The sequence below is a fragment of the Saccostrea echinata genome, unplaced genomic scaffold, assembly GCF_033153115.1.
Source record: "Saccostrea echinata isolate AGI-Se365-2 ecotype Australia unplaced genomic scaffold, CSIRO_AGI_Sech_v1 ptg000056l, whole genome shotgun sequence".
NCBI classification, from domain to species: Eukaryota; Metazoa; Mollusca; class Bivalvia; order Ostreida; family Ostreidae; genus Saccostrea; species Saccostrea echinata.
This window is the reverse complement of record NW_026889805.1, coordinates 13,633,630-13,649,772: the sequence shown is the minus strand read 5'-3', so window position 1 is coordinate 13,649,772 and position 16,143 is coordinate 13,633,630. Positions and strand designations below refer to the sequence as shown.

The following is a 16,143-nucleotide window of genomic DNA, read 5'->3' as shown; positions in this document are numbered from 1 at the left end:
TTACACAATGCCTTCGGAGAATTGTAAAATATTCTCCGATTGGTTAAAATATTTGAAGTTGTAAATAGACAATGGCGGAAGAAGTGAGTTGAAGGTGGCTCTATAATTAGAAAAGATGAACTGATTGCTTATTGAATAGGATTTATATTTTCCAATATATCAATGACGGAAATATTTGAAAGAATTAATTTTGACACCCCTTTTGTTGTGCCACGAAATGGATAACATGTTCACTTTAATTTAATAATTGTTAGCTGTTGGACAAGTTTTGTGTTTGAATCATAATGTTTTAATCCCTTAATTTGAGTTTTTAAAGTGTGAAGAATCATGGACAAAAAGGATAAGCGAAACAGTTTCGTAAGTACATTTTTAACTCAATATAATCAGAGGCGTGCAGGTTTGTCAAATTTTACCTAACAGTCTTCATAATGAAAAAAGAGTGAGAAATTAAAAAAATTAAAACAGTAGCACATCCTAGATCCTGTCATTATCAAATAATGAATGAGACGACGACTCCTTTGTTGTTATTCAAAGTTACTGAAGTTTCTATATGACAAATACATGGACAAAAACTGAAGTATCATTCAATCCATTTTTTATTCAATTTCCTAATTCTATCTAACATAATTATCATTTGGGGAAAAGGTTGCCAGCACAGGTCTTTCAAAAAGATTAGAAACAGGCGATACTTCAGCAAAAATAAGAGGTAGTCGAATCCAGGACTCTATTCTCTTTAGAGAAGTGGACAGGCTTTTGCGTACATCCACGTGGATGTAGGCGAAAGCCTGTCCACTTCTCTAAAGAGAATATCGGGACCCCTGCATCACTAGTCAGGTGCTCTACAGACTGAGTTACCCAGGCCATTATCCATGGCCCAAACCAAAATATTACACATAATATCAGTCTGTTAAAAGTACTGAGTAATTTCAGATTTTGAAAGGCTAAAGGTTGAGTACAATTTTTTTTTAACATGCTGAGAAATTGAAAAAGATTCACACCAGCATTATCATAAGTGCTTTAATTTTCCGTTGGTTGGCATCTTGGTTAGGGGTATTAACGGTATACCGCAAAACACACAAAAATTGTACCATTCCCCGGTGCAAAAACCCTATGTATCTGTTTATCACGATATATGACATTTTAAGCAATTTATGCTACATGCAATTATAATAAAAGTGATTTTCTTATTTTTATTTAATGTTCAGAGCTTATTAAATTTTACATAATGCATTTGTGAACTGAAGAAATAATCTTCACCTGAAATATCATGATATGTATTATGATACACTCAGAATGTATTGTGATATGCCAGGATATGCTTTAGCTGTATTGCACCCCTAATTTTGGTATGATGTTTGGTCATGAACTAAATGAAAAGCAGAAATATGATTAATTGGAAAACCTTAATTTTCTTGTCTGTCATGAATAGCATTATATTTCAGTTGGACAAGGTGGTACGCAATACTGTCAGGATAGGAAAAGACAAATCCTCAAAGTCAAAAGAAAAAGACATCAAAGCTGCCACATGGTCTAGTCGCCTCCCCTCCTCGGGGGACTCCGAAACCACCAATGGGACGCAGTATGGTTTTGGACCTTCTCCACAGGACAACATTGGCACCTTGTCAGACCTAGAGGTCCTTGAAAGATTTGAGAAACTGCTGGTATGTAATCAATTACTTCTTTTGATTTTTAGGTGTGCATATATATAGCTTATATATATTGATTCATATAGATTATTTAAGATAAAACTGTGTACAGTGTACATTTACTTTATTTTGAGTTGGGTGTGTATGAAGCATCAAAATATAAGTTGTGTGTCTTTAAGATTTTTAAAAAATTTATGTTATTTTTTCATGACATTAGCATCTGAAGTGTCACAAGCACTTAACAACGAGATTGAAACCTCTGAAGTACTTAACAAATCCCTCTATAAACACGACACTTATATTTACTAAATGATAGATATAAAGATTTACATTATAAATATTTATGTTCCTGCATTATACAACATATCTGCTCATCAGAGACAGAAAATTCTTACTGATAACTGGTATTGGTAGCTTATTAATGAAGTCCTGTGTTAATGGGTCAGACTTTATGAGTTTTTCCTATTTTAAGTCATTAATCCTACTGTGAACAATTAACAGAATTTAACATTTGTATATTCACAATTCTGCAAAATCATCTTTTATCAAATATTGGTGATAGCAGGGTTCGAAATTCACTATATACAACTCACAAAACGCGAGTTAGAATTCCCCAATTGCGAGTTAAAAATTAGGTAACTCGCAAAAACTTGCGAGTTGATTTTTTTTTTTGCATTGAAACTGTAGCAAAATTATATAATATGACAGAACACAAAGCCTTTGATTTAAATCAGTAATTTAAAAAAAAAGTCACACTGTAGTTGTATTTTGTGTATTGTACAGTAGTTACTTTTTCTTTAAGTTACATGTATTTAATTTATATAAATTTAACTTTATATGAAAATTGTGAGTAGTCTTATAAAATTGCGAGTTCACTTTCTTGGTACTCGCAATTATTTGTGAGTTGTAATTTTAGGGAGTTTCTAACCCTGTGATAGTCCTTACAACTAGGTTTATAGATAAAATGCATGGTATTGAAAAATAATTGTGTAAAAATAATGTAAAAGACTTTTTTTTAATGTATACACTAGATAATTTGCAGAACTTGTTAGATCTCCCTGTGGCATCACTAGTCAAAACATTACTATGGCATTTTTTTGATTCAATGGGAAAAATCAATGCTGATTAACTTCAGTTGAACAGTGTAAATGATTCATTATTGAGCTGATGACTAAAGTCAACAACTGAAATAGTTGTATATAATGTTAAGCTGGCCAATCAATAGAGGAATTAAGTCCTATTATGTAGCTCCTGAAGGTTTTCTTCTCAGCATCACAAATGTTACCAGCATCAACATAATGTAAATATATATTGTTATTCGTAGATTTGATTTAGCAAAAAAATCTGATAAATAAATTTAAATATTGATCTTGCACCAAAATTTTGAACTTCTAGCATATTAGATGGATATAGGAAAATAACATTCTTGGGAAAAAAGCAAACAAACAACAACAACAAATGAACAAACCAAAATTAAGAAAAAGCAAATCAAGCATAATCATAGGGATGGGTATCAGCAAAAATTTTCGTATCGTGATTTATCACAATATTTTCCAAAAAAAAATATCACGATAATCGTGATATTTTTACACACAATTTTTACTACAATGTCAAATGAATTTCCAAAATATTTCTTAAAAATATGCTATAAAACATAAATTTACTTTTAAAATTTTTATTTACATAATATAATGTATTTTTGGATGCCATTGTTTTAACTGTTTTCAACATTTTTTACACTTCCTGGAATTGTCATTCAATAGTTTGAACAAATAAATGAATAATTTCCGGAATTTATAGTTATGTACCAAATACCGGTATTTTAGTCTCCGTTTCACGATACATATCACGCAAAAAAAAAAACGCGATATACCAGTATACCGATAAAATCGCGCATCCCTACATAATCATATTATTTTGATTTCATGGATATTCTCTTTTTAGATTATTTATTTGTCTTAGATTTGTGAAAATTCAAGATTATGTGTTAATTAAGATGTGTTAAATTATCCTAACTATGTGTGGTCAAGACTTGGCATCATATACTACACATAATTTTTGTTAGTAAACAACTTGTTTGTTAGCTGAGTTGAGGTATTTATAATGTGACTCATACTTGTATCCAGTTAAACCAAAATATCCATTTACATGATAAAAATTAATCCTTGAATGAAGTTTAAATTGAAAACAGAAGGTAACCACTGAGCTTGGTACCTATTGAGGATTTGATGGATCTCTCCCTCCCTCTGGGCATCTACACACTGACTTCGTCATGTTTATTGACAATTTGTCCATGATGGAAGCCAGAATAAGTAGTCAACATTAGCTGTACTCTAGATAAGATAAAAACACAACTTTTGGGGAGTTTATGTTCTGCAGTCAAACTTTTTTGTTGTTTTTCTGTTACATGTAGTTACTTTTGGCACAGTGTTTGCTACAAGAATCAGATAGCAGTGTAATTTTAGATTATGGGGCCTGGTTGTGAGCCATGCATGATCAGCAAGAACATAATGCTTGTGTAGTGTATTTGTCATTTTTATAATTTTTCCATAAAATAAAATTGGAGTAAAATGTAAGTCAGTATACACACAGATATTTTATGGATACTGTAATACACATAACTTGTCATCTACTTGAAGTATCTTGGCTGATGACAATAACCTTGTAAGAATTTCTAAGGGTGTGTATGTTTTAACGCTGAGTGTTCTTGTGACATGGTACTTGTAGAGACACTGACACTCATACATCTGAAGCATACTAAATCTATAATACTGCAGTCTGTCTGCATGTCTTTATAGGAGTTGTAGTGGTATTCAGATCAGTGGAGGTCTCCGAACTTTCCATATTATGTCTGTGTTAGAGCATAAACAGATATTTCCTTATTTTTATCAGAATACTTTGACATATGCAGGATGATATTCAAAGATAGGGAACCCCTTGATAAATTGCATCACAAGCTTAACAGTCTATTCTGATGCACATAACCATGATAACAGGTGTCTAACACCATATTTAAACATAGTCACTGTGACTTAAAGTCACTGTCACTTAAAATTTTAAAGCTGGTAGCTGAAAATGTTTGAAAAACAAAATTGTTCACACACATGATTGGTTGACCAGGTATGGCCAGGTGAACTTTTGATTGATGTGAGGGTAGCATCACATGTGAAATACAGGTTTTCCTTCTGAGTTGAATACCTTTTGTATTCTTTACATTTTGAGACTCATGTGGTCAGCTGTTGATCTTTCTGTGATTTGTCATAATGGAAAAGTGAATACTGAGTGGTGATTCAAAGGTTACCCTGCCCTGTCTACTAAATATGCAGGGAAAAAATAGTGGAAACATCATAAATAAATGATTATTAAAATGTTTTCAAATAAGTGAAGCATAGAATAATAAATAGCAAGAGCAGTCACAATTGTCTGAATGTAGGTGATTTTACAAAATGCTTTGATACTGTTTTTAAATTTTATCCACATGTAGCATCTAACTTAAAAATAATATTGTGCTCAACTTGAGACAAGAATTTTTCATTTTTTAAAATTCTGTAATTAATTAATTGTCATTATGACAGGAACTATAAATTTCCTGCTCCCACACTGAGTAATACATGAGAACTTTCACTGATTCCAACTTGATGACAACAATATATAAATGTAGGGCTGATATAAGGGGGCGGAAATGGCATAGTTCCTTGTTAAAATTGTCTGATGATGACTCGCTGTGAAATATTTAAGATACATTAAGTAACATGTGAATGCCTGCATAATTGATGCAGTACTTAATGCTTGAGTTATAATGTTTTGCTATAGACTGTGGTTTTATGCAAATTTTTCACAACATATAACATAATGATACTCTGGAATAATAAAAGGAATCTAGAAGTACTCTTTGCTCACAATGCATTGTAATTTGATGGAACAGATGTGATTTTGAAACCACTCATATCATTTAAATATCATTATAATGTTCTGAAAATGAGAGAGACTGAGAGAGAGAGAAAAAAAGGGGGTCTGAAATTGGAAAAGAGATAGTTACATTACTGGTATGAGGCATACATTAGTGATATGATAAGGAGAGGGCCTCTGGGTTGAGTAAACAAATTCATTAAATAAGTCATTAAGTAATGAATTTGTAGCAATCCTTTTTGTCTGTGAAATATTTATTATACCTATAAAGTAAGTGTGTCATGGACATTAACCTAAATGACCAAAGCACCCTTGCTCACCTGTTTACAGCTTTACATATGATTTGTGATTAGTTACTGTGATTGCTCGATCGGTGTACTGATTTAGGAAGTAAAACACTTGACATCCCTATACAAAAAACAATAGAGGATTATAGGATTTTAGAATGCAATTAAAATTTTTCCATAAAATACCAGTTACAACTGAATCTTCCTGCTGTCTCACATTTTTTGCTTTAATTAACCTACATAAGATGTACATTGAATTAGATAAGCCTTGATAACTGCCTTTCTTCACAACCTTTAATTTGACCATAACTTAGATAAAGTAGTTTTACTCATCCATAACTTAGATAAAGTCTTTAGACTCATTATAGTTGGTATTTCTATTTTGCTAATGAACCAGATATAAAAATCAAGGTCAAGGTCATAAGTAAAGCTCAAACATAAAATACAAATTTGTTTCCACACCAGTTTGCTTCAGTGGGGAAATTGTTTTATGTAATCATTTTTAGATACACTTAAATTATTATATCAAAGAATAACAGAACAAATGTTATTTTTAATGAAAATACAGATAACCTAATTGTAGAAAAATGTATCTTTAGTGTGGATAAACACAAAAATTAAATTATTTTAGACAGAATTAAAATCTCCTATTTCTGTAGGAGAACAGTGAGTTTTTAGATGATTATTAATGCTGTTTGCTTTATTTGTAGGATGACATGAATCTTACGGAGGAGAAGAAAGCCCCACTGAGAGCTTGGGATATACCAGCCAAGAAGAAAATGCTGGCCATGCAGGTCACTGCAGTCAAGGTCATCTTCATTGTCATGTATTGACATGTGTATATACATATACAAGGGTTGTCCCAGAAAAACATGAACTTTTTAAATGTTTTATGAACTACCTGACTAAAATTATTCATTTTTGGCACAATGTTGGGAAATGATATTTTCGTCATTTTGACCAAATACTATAAGGTTGGAATGTCATATTGCATTTAGAAATAGCATTTAAAGGGTGTTAAATATCCATGGTCGGCGCATGGCAAGTTCTTGACTTTCAAAATTAGCATTGCCATCTACATTTTTCTTTGTTACATGGCTATATGGAAATATAATGTGACAAAAATTACATCCATAGAAACTGTACGATCTAGAGTACTCGTGTGTAAAAATGAATACTTTGACTTCATAAATGACAAAAATATTATGTTATCTGTCCAAACACTATTAGTTAGATATTGTCAAAAACAGCGACGTCCTGCAATAATGCGACACACCAAATTATCGCTCATTACTGTGTGGAGCAGGGTATGACTCCTTTTAACACGGGAAAGAGCTGGAACGAAGGAACAACACAAATACATGTATCAAACACTGGTTTATACATAGTAAAAGAGGTTCAAAGATGGATGGAGTGATTATCCAAAGGAAGAAGTGCTTGGTAGACCAACAAAAATGACGACAAACTGAAAAGTCTAGAGCTGGACATCATACATGGAGACCGCTATTAACTATACAAGCATATAAGTTTATGATAGGGGTTGGAAAATTGTCTATTAAAAGAATTAATTCCTTGATTTATTCTTAACTCTAGTACATGTGAAATGGATAACTCAGTAACTGAAAGAAAATCAAATGCAGTATACAATTTCTGCTTCGAACAAATTTTTAAAGATGCACAATTCCTGAACAAATTAAAAAAACTCCTATGAGCTGTGTTTTGACGTCGTCAATGTTGCGCCGTGAGCTATTTTGAATGATTCGTTTATCAGAGAGAAAAATGGTATTTATAGAGATATTTTGAAATTTCTGTGAATTATGTAAAAAATGTTGATTATGATGCATGCCAATTTTTAACTTTATGATATAAGTGAATCGAAAAATATTGAAAATGTTCACGTTTTTCTGGGAAAACCCTTGTGTATCTGATTGTATGTGTTACTTACATGAATGATATTGCAGGGCTTTCAAACAGATGAGAAATAGCTGTTACTTTTACAAAAATAGGAGGTACCTTGTGGAAGCTATTTTAATAAAATATGTTACCAAATTTTTCTCCAACAAATATTTTGGCTGGTACAGTCATGATTTCAGCTGGGTAAAAGTAACAGGTAACGGCAGATTTTGTAAGGCCTGATTTATTGTGACTTGTAACACTTATGATGTGAATTGAAAATTTATGGCAAATCAGTCATTTTTAAATGCCAAAGATGCAAAACAGAATTCAGGAGGAAAAATGCATTACTATACAATTTCCAAGATTTCATACAACTTTTTTTTGTATTGTAGGCCAAACAGAGAGATCTAGACACACCACAGAACTTTGTGGCAGAACTTCGTAATGCCGATTTAAAGGGAGAGAAGCGTCTCCGAGTCTTGGAATCCCTCCGAGTGTCTTTGACAAGTAACCCTGTCAGGTGTGTGTTACAAGCCTTGCTTATGTTTTATTCTTATAGACAATTAAGTCACTCAGCCTCAAGTCACAGAAGTACAATAAAAGCATACTTACTGTGTTCAGATTGTTTTTATTTTGATATTTTAGTATTAGCATTCTTCTTCTAGTGATCTGCATTTTGAGAGTACAACATGTACTGCTGCTCCTAAGATTACTCTAGATTCTCTGAATGTCTAGTTTTGTTTTCTGTGATTTATTTTTGTTTTTATTTCACAGCTGGGTGGTTGAGTTTGGACTTGATGGTCTCAATGGTATCTTACGGAACTTGACTTACTGCTGTGACTCGTGAGTACTGTCTCCAGTCATGTATTTGAATCTGGATTTATCCTGTATTCCTTCTGATCAGAATCTGGATTTATCCTGTATCCTTCTGATCAGAATCTGGATTTATCCTGTATCCTTCTGATCAGAATCTGGATTTATTCTGTATTCCTTCTGATCAGAATCTGGATTTATTCTGTATTCCTTCTGACCAGAATCTGGATTTATCCTGTATCCTTCTAATCAGAATCTGGATTTATTCTGTATTCCTTCTGATCAGAATCTGGATTTATCCTGTATCCTTCTGATCAGAATCTGGATTTATTCTGTATTCCTTCTGTTCAGAATCTGGATTTATTCTGTATTCCTTCTGACAGAATCTGGATTTATCCTGTATCCTTCTGATCAGAATCTGGATTTATCCTGTATCCTTCTGATCAGAATCTGGATTTATTTTGTATTCCTACTGATCAGAATCTGGATTTATTCTGTATTCCTCAGGGTTCTCACTAGGATTTTGCTAACTTGAGTCCCAGGACTCAAGATTTTTGAGAAGGTTGCGTCCCAGCTAAATTTGATGCGTCCCAGAAAAATTATGTTGAGTCCCAACTAAATTATTGCAGTATCCTTCCATCTAAACATCAATAAAAATCTTTATCATTTTATCAGTTTGTTTACGCAATATTATCATATTCAAGTATATAAACTGGAAATGCATTCAAGCCATATTCTAAAATACACACGTAATCAATTGCCATAAAAATAACTTGGTGTTTATAAAGCTAAAATTAACTGTTGCATAATCAACTAGTACCCAAAAGTTTACTGTATACAATCACAGGTGTCATGTGCAATGAGGCGTAACTAATCCTGTCGGTCGTCTGCACTGGGTGAAATTCACGAGATAATCAAGCCGCATTGTGTATACAAGCAGTAATTATGGTTTCTACATGTAGATAACACTCAGATTCAAAAGTGGTTTTACAAAGAAAGCTGCAGTGTGTTTACAGCTGTCGGAGTTTGGCATGCGACACTATTATGACTATGGACTAATAAACATGAAATATCTTAATTATGATCAATCCCTGTTTAAAAAAAAAAGAAGAAGAGAAATAAGTACAAGAAAAGTTGTTTCTTGGATAAACTTTATGATAGTTACAGGAAAGTTTCGATTAAATATTTCTTTGACAAATCCTAAATCTAAATTCCCTGTTTTCTAGATCACCCGAATTTTCTCGCTAACGAGGACGCGTCCGACCATGAGTCCGCGGACGCATCGTTTTTAAAAACCTTGCGTCCCAAGTAATTTTGCTGCGTCTAGGACGCGGATTCTTGCGTTAATGAGAACCCTGATTCCTTCTGATCAGAATCTGGATTTATCCCGTATCCTTCTGATCAGAATCTGGATTTACTCTGTATTCCTTCTGATCAGAATCTGGATTTATTCTGTATTCCTTCTGATCAGAATCTGGATTTATTCTGTATTCCTGCTGATCAGAATCTGGATTTATTCTGTATTCCTTCTGATCAGAATCTGAATTTATTCTGTATTCCTTCTGACAGAATCTGGATTGATCCTGTATCCTTCTGATCAGAATCTGGATTTATCCTGTATCCTTCTGATCAGAATCTGGATTTATTCTGTATTCCTTCTGATCAGAATCTGGATTTATTCTGTATTCCTTCTGACAGAATCTGGATTTATCCTGTATCCTTCTGATCAGAATCTGGATTTATTCTGTATTCCTTCTGATCAGAATCTGGATTTATTCTGTATTCCTTCTGATCAGAATCTGGATTTATTCTGTATTCCTGCTGATCAGAATCTGGATTTATTCTGTATTCCTGCTGATCAGAATCTGGATTTATCCTGTATTCCTTCTGATCAGAATCTGGATTTATTCTGTATTCCTTCTGACAGAATCTGGATTTATCCTGTATCCTTCTAATCAGAAGAGGAATAAGAAAGTTTATTGTAGCAAATAATGAAACCAGTAATATGCGTAATAATATAATTGAATTGCAAAATTGAATTTGCCATGGAAAAGGAATCCCAGGTCACTGTGAGCTTCACTGGGACCAAATTTGCATGAATGATGTCTCTAGGTATACACACTATCATTCCTACTTCAGATGCTGCATCTGATCCACATGCATGTATGTGTATAAACCAGAACAATGACCAGGATAAACTTACTGAAGCAGGCTCATTTTTAAGTACAGTGTACATGTAACCACCTGGTTTGTATGGATAGTCGTCTAGGGTTGCATACTACCAAACTTGCTTCAGTTGATGCATCTGACCCCTATTTTCTAGATGAATGTTCTTGGTAAATTTTTGTTTCAAGTCCATTCCCTAGTTATGTTAACTTTTACCTGAACCAAACTTCCATTGTTTTATATGTATCTAAGGATACAGTCTGTCAGACTTGCTTATGATTCTGCATCTGTCCCTTATTTTCTGGATGAGTGGCCAAAAGGTTTTTGAGTATGTCCATTCCAAAGTAAAATATGCCTTCCTGGACCAAACTTGCATGGATGTTGTATTTAGGGGAACATAATAACAGTTTTGCTTTAGATACTGCATGTGACATATTTTCTGGATGAATGGTCAGCTTTACAAAGAAACAAGGTTCATTGCTTTTCACATTGCAATATGGATGAACCTTGGACAGGGCATTCTTGTCCTATGGACATATTTCTAGTTTGTAACTAAGGTACAGTCCACATATGTACCTGTGCATCCCATGAGCATTAAGAATTTTCTCACATAGCTTTTCCCTACATTTTGTGGAGCAGTCAAGAACTCTTCATATGAAGATTTGTTTGTTAGATTTCATCTTGCAGATTTGTTTTGTATTTTCTTGAACTTGAAAATAAAAGTAGATTTAAGAGTATGCATACCTTAAATAAAGATGTAATTAGTTTCATTTCATTTCAAATATATTTCAAAAGCATTATTTGTTTTCAAACCTGCATTTTTCATTCTTTACCATGCATGTTTGTCAAACAGTGTACAAACACAAGTATATTTTAAACATGTTAAATGAGTTCAGAACTGGGTTTTTTTCATGGACTACTTTCTGGTTGTTTCTAAAAATAAAAAGTGGGATGTTCCTATATTTTCTGTTTTAGTTTTTTTTTAATCTACCTTAAAGTACTCTTTGATTATTGAACAAAATCTAAGTGTGAATTTTGTATGTGAATTGAGCATTCCATCCTTTGTGTGATTCTTTTACAGTAAGACAGAGAGGAAGAGCACATATGAATGTGTCAGATGTCTAAAAGCTTTCATGAACAACAAAGTAAGTGTTCTATCCATTTCTCTCATTTTTCTTCTGCTTTGATTTAGCAATGTTAATTTTTGGATTGGAAATTTTCAATGAATGGAGGTTCAATTAATCTGTGTGAGTGTTTCCTTACCCATGTCAATTTTTTCAGGATTGTTTTGTAAACATTTTTTGAATTCACATTCAGATCCACCAAAAAGTTTGTTTACTTCTAGCAGGTCTTTTTATACGCCCGTCTTTAGACGTGACGTATTATGTTATGGCGTTCATGTCCATCCGTCCGTCTGTTAGCTTTTTCGTGTCCGGCTCATAAATTTAATACTATTAGGCCTAGGATAATTAAACTTTGTCAGTTGATACTTCTTGGGTAGAAGGTGTGTCACACATTTAAAGTAGGTTGTTCTGACCTATAATTAAAGGAGGACATCGGAGTATAAATAGCAGCCAATGAAATAAATGGTGGGTTATTTGATTTTTCTGGCCACATTCAGATTGCAGAGAGTTATTTACAAATATTAAAATACTGATTCCCCTTTATCATCAGATGTTTGTCATGCTTGTTCTTCTCATTAATGTGCATCCTTGGTCACAAATTAAATTTACTGTAAAATTTTTTCTTAGCTGTATTTTTCATTGAAATATTTGAAGCAGGACTTCTGTTTCTATTTGAAATTCAAAACTGACAGCAGTGGGCGTGATTTAGTTTGTTATTGTTTACACCGGATGTTGTCTACATCACATGCTGGCATGGCGGGCAGAACAGAATGCTGCAGTGTTTGACTTACTTTCATCTCTAGATAAATCCAACTTCCAAAAGATAAAATCCATGATTCAGATTTTTGACATCTGTATTGAAATTGGAATAGTTATAAAATCCTCACAATATATGTACAAAATAAATATCAAGTCAAAACACCTAGCCTATACAAACAGAAACAAACAAACAAAGAGAAGAAAATATCAATTTGATCATGTTGATTGACTGTCAACTATGAAATAAAAATTATTCCCACAAGTGACCCATGTATTGTACATCTTTTGGATTTGGTAGCCATGTTCTCACAGTATTCACTACACATGTCGGCATAATGTCACGTCTGTGCCATTCCTGTCCTGGCTGATAATGTTCCAAAGGTCGCATTTTTTTCTCAGCATATCGGGGATCACTCCAGACTCCACGATGTAAGAGCATTGTCCAAAACCTTTTATATTTCTCCTTTCGTAATTTTGAATTCCTGGGATGGGGCGGTCTGAATGGTTCCACTTCCCACCATAATTGCCTGTTGTTGTTGTCTGTGACGCAGGGTTTGCAGAGGCAGAATGGACATTCCTCTCTGTTAATGTCTTGAAGGATGACAAATTTTTCTTCATCATTATTGCCACTGCATTCAGCTTCTATAACTCCAGTATCTAATTCTATATTTGTCTGCACACCTTTGTCTACACATTCTGATCTTACACAAGTGTTCCCGCCAAATTTCTCTTCCTGTGATGTGTCAATGGGGCGAAAATCCCAGTCACTATGCAAAAAGAAATGTTTTATGGCCTCCATTTGCATTTCACTCACATCCAAAATTAATCTCTGTCTTTCCCCCATTTTGCTTACAAAATACAATAACAAATTAATGGAAAATGGCCTCTAAATGATTACAGTGTAGGTACTAATATATGCAGTGTAGGTACTAATTGATGCAGCTGTGTGAAGTCCAACCTCCCCACATGATTAAATGGGTGATAAGAGAATGGTTTATTAGTTACTGCAATTTTGTGAATAGGGCCAAACAAAGGAGAATTTTATTTATATTAATATATATTTTCAATTCTGTTGATTTCTGGAAATAACAACTTAGAAATAAAAAAAAATTGATAAATTAAAAAAAAAGGGAATTTTCAAAACTAATAATGTTATAGTGAGGTTACACATCTATTTCTCTTTTGTTATCAATTACTCTCCCCCTTGGCCTCACATAGAATATAAGGATGGTTTTGGGTTACTGATAACCAATATATATGAATACAATTTCTCTCAGAAACATCAAAATCTTGTATTTGAAATCATGGCAAAAAATGAAGAGTCCGCAAAGAAACGTCCACCAAATTTTAGGCTTGAAATTCCTGGTGATGGGGAATTTAAAACTAAAATTCAAGGAAAACTGCAAGAGGTGAAAACATTTCTCACTTCTAAGCGCAATTCACCTGTAAACAATGCTGTAATAATCGAGGAACTTTTGGACTTTTGGTTAAAAAAACACTCAGAGGACCAAAGTGTGGAGCTGGATCAAACACAATTTCCATCAACATATCTTCAAGTCAGGAAGAGGGATGTAAATCAGAAAATGTTTGTTTGTGCAGAGTCATCACTTCTAAATATATGTGAACTTTGTGAAGCTCATACCAAGAACTGTAATGGAAAATTGAAATTCTTTAAGAAAACGATGAAAGGACATGTTATCTCTTTGCGCCTCCAATGCTCCAAGGATAAAATACACAGTTATTCCTGGTCATCATCACCATATCTGCCCAATGATGAATATCTGGTCAACCACAGAATATGTCATGGTCTCATGTGTAGTGGAATGCTACCATCTCATTACACAAGATTTTCCAATGGAAGTGGATTAGGATGCATCAACTGGGCCAGGAGAAAACATTTTTTTGAAGAATATAAAAATTCTGTTGAGGCCGAATATCAAGATTCCGTCCAAGATGCTCTACACGAAGAAATCGGGAGTTATCAAGACTTGGATGGCATCAATATTTTAACAGATGCTAGACATGGATGGCAAAAAAATGCAAAAGATACATCTGTAGTGGCCATAGGTGAGAAATGTCATAAAGTTTTGGATTGTGTCCATGTCACAAAACAACAAGATCCCGTTTCTCAACGACATGAAAGAATTGGCACAGAAGCTATTTATGAAAATTTCACCTCGCAAGATGTCACCATCAAGATTCATTCTCATGACAGAAATCTTAGTATCAACAAATTTATTAAAGATTCAGAAGAAACAACAAATCAGAATGATTTATGGCACTCAGTGAAAGCACTGAAAAAATCACTTAAAAATATCTCCAGTGGCAGTAAGAAGTCTGAGGGTTTTACCTGGAGTGAGCAGCTAGTGAACAAGACCGAACCGATTGCCACTCATATTCATTGGGCTGTTAGGCATTGTGAAGGAAATCCAAAAAAGCTACAAGAATTTATAGAGAATATAATTCCTCACTATGAAAACTCGCATGAAAAGTGTCATCCAGAGTCGAGATGCAGAAAAGATGAAAATTATGAGCCTTCCCGAGTTGTGTTAACAAGTAAAATTGCCAAAAAACTTTTAGAAAATGCACTGAAAGGATCAGTTATTTATAAATATCCTGAGGATTATGTTTTGGGTAAAGATACTTTTTATGTAGAGAGTTTTAATAATGTCATGAACATATTCCAGGACAAGAGAATAGTTTTTGGAGAAAACCAATATAAACTGAGATCAAACTTAGCTGTGTGCCACTGGAATGAAAATGTTGACAGGGAGCACACCTCAGTGTATCATTCAAGGAACCCAAATGCGCCACGAAGCCAGAAAGGGAAGAAAGTGTATAAAAAACTAACATTTAAATACAGAGATAATATCTGGTGTAAATATGTAGAAAGCTTTTATTGAAATGAACTGTCATAATATTGAGCCGAGATTATTTTGTACATTGAGTATCAATATTGTAATTGAAACAAGTTATAATATTTTTATTTTAATCAGAATTGTATATATATATATATAATCAATTATATAGTCAATCAATAAATCAGCAGTATGTCTTGTAAATCCTGCTTTGTATATATACACTGTAAAGATTATCACTGTGGGTTACTTGTTTAGCCAAGTAACACGTGTGCTGTCTTCTGTTATCAGCATGCTGGAGTTTATTTTTAACTTAGCTGCAGCAATAAGCGCCGCCCTACACCAAATTTGCTTAATTGCACTACCACCGGATTTTCAAGTAGGTCAAGCTCGGCCTTTAAGATGCTATGGCCAAATATGGAAAAATCCTGTCCGGCTCATAACTAGAAAACTATTGGACTTAGAATCATCAAACTTGGCCAATTTTTGTATCTTAGGTAGAAGTTGTGTCGCGACCTATTTCAAGGTCACTGTGACCTTTAATTTAAGTGAAATTAAAAAAAAAACTCTTTTTACTATCAGATTACACAATCCCAAAAAATGCAAGAGTGTTGCAGTATCCTTATTAAAAAAATGTTAAATCAAGAAAATACTTATTTTTTTCATTATATACTTTACAGCAATC

At 33.4% G+C, this 16,143-nt stretch overlaps 1 protein-coding gene across 4 annotated transcripts in view; it reads left to right on the top strand.

The window, feature by feature from the left end:
- The first annotated feature begins 259 nt into the window (after positions 1-259).
- The window catches only part of LOC133173980 (protein diaphanous homolog 2-like), a 34,427-nt gene continuing 18,543 nt past the window's right edge, over positions 260-16,143 (top strand). For 3 of the 4 annotated variants that reach the window (XM_061309041.1, XM_061309040.1, XM_061309042.1), the window contains exons 1-6: positions 261-357; positions 1,443-1,661; positions 6,553-6,651; positions 8,131-8,258; positions 8,513-8,581; positions 11,799-11,862. In XM_061309041.1, coding sequence (XP_061165025.1) covers positions 328-357; positions 1,443-1,661; positions 6,553-6,651; positions 8,131-8,258; positions 8,513-8,581; positions 11,799-11,862 — 609 coding nt within the window. In that variant the 5' untranslated portion in view covers positions 261-327. Of the gene's footprint in view, positions 358-1,442; positions 1,662-6,552; positions 6,652-8,130; positions 8,259-8,512; positions 8,582-11,798; positions 11,863-16,143 lie in introns of all 4 variants that reach the window. The other variant, XM_061309039.1, reaches the window with a different exon arrangement.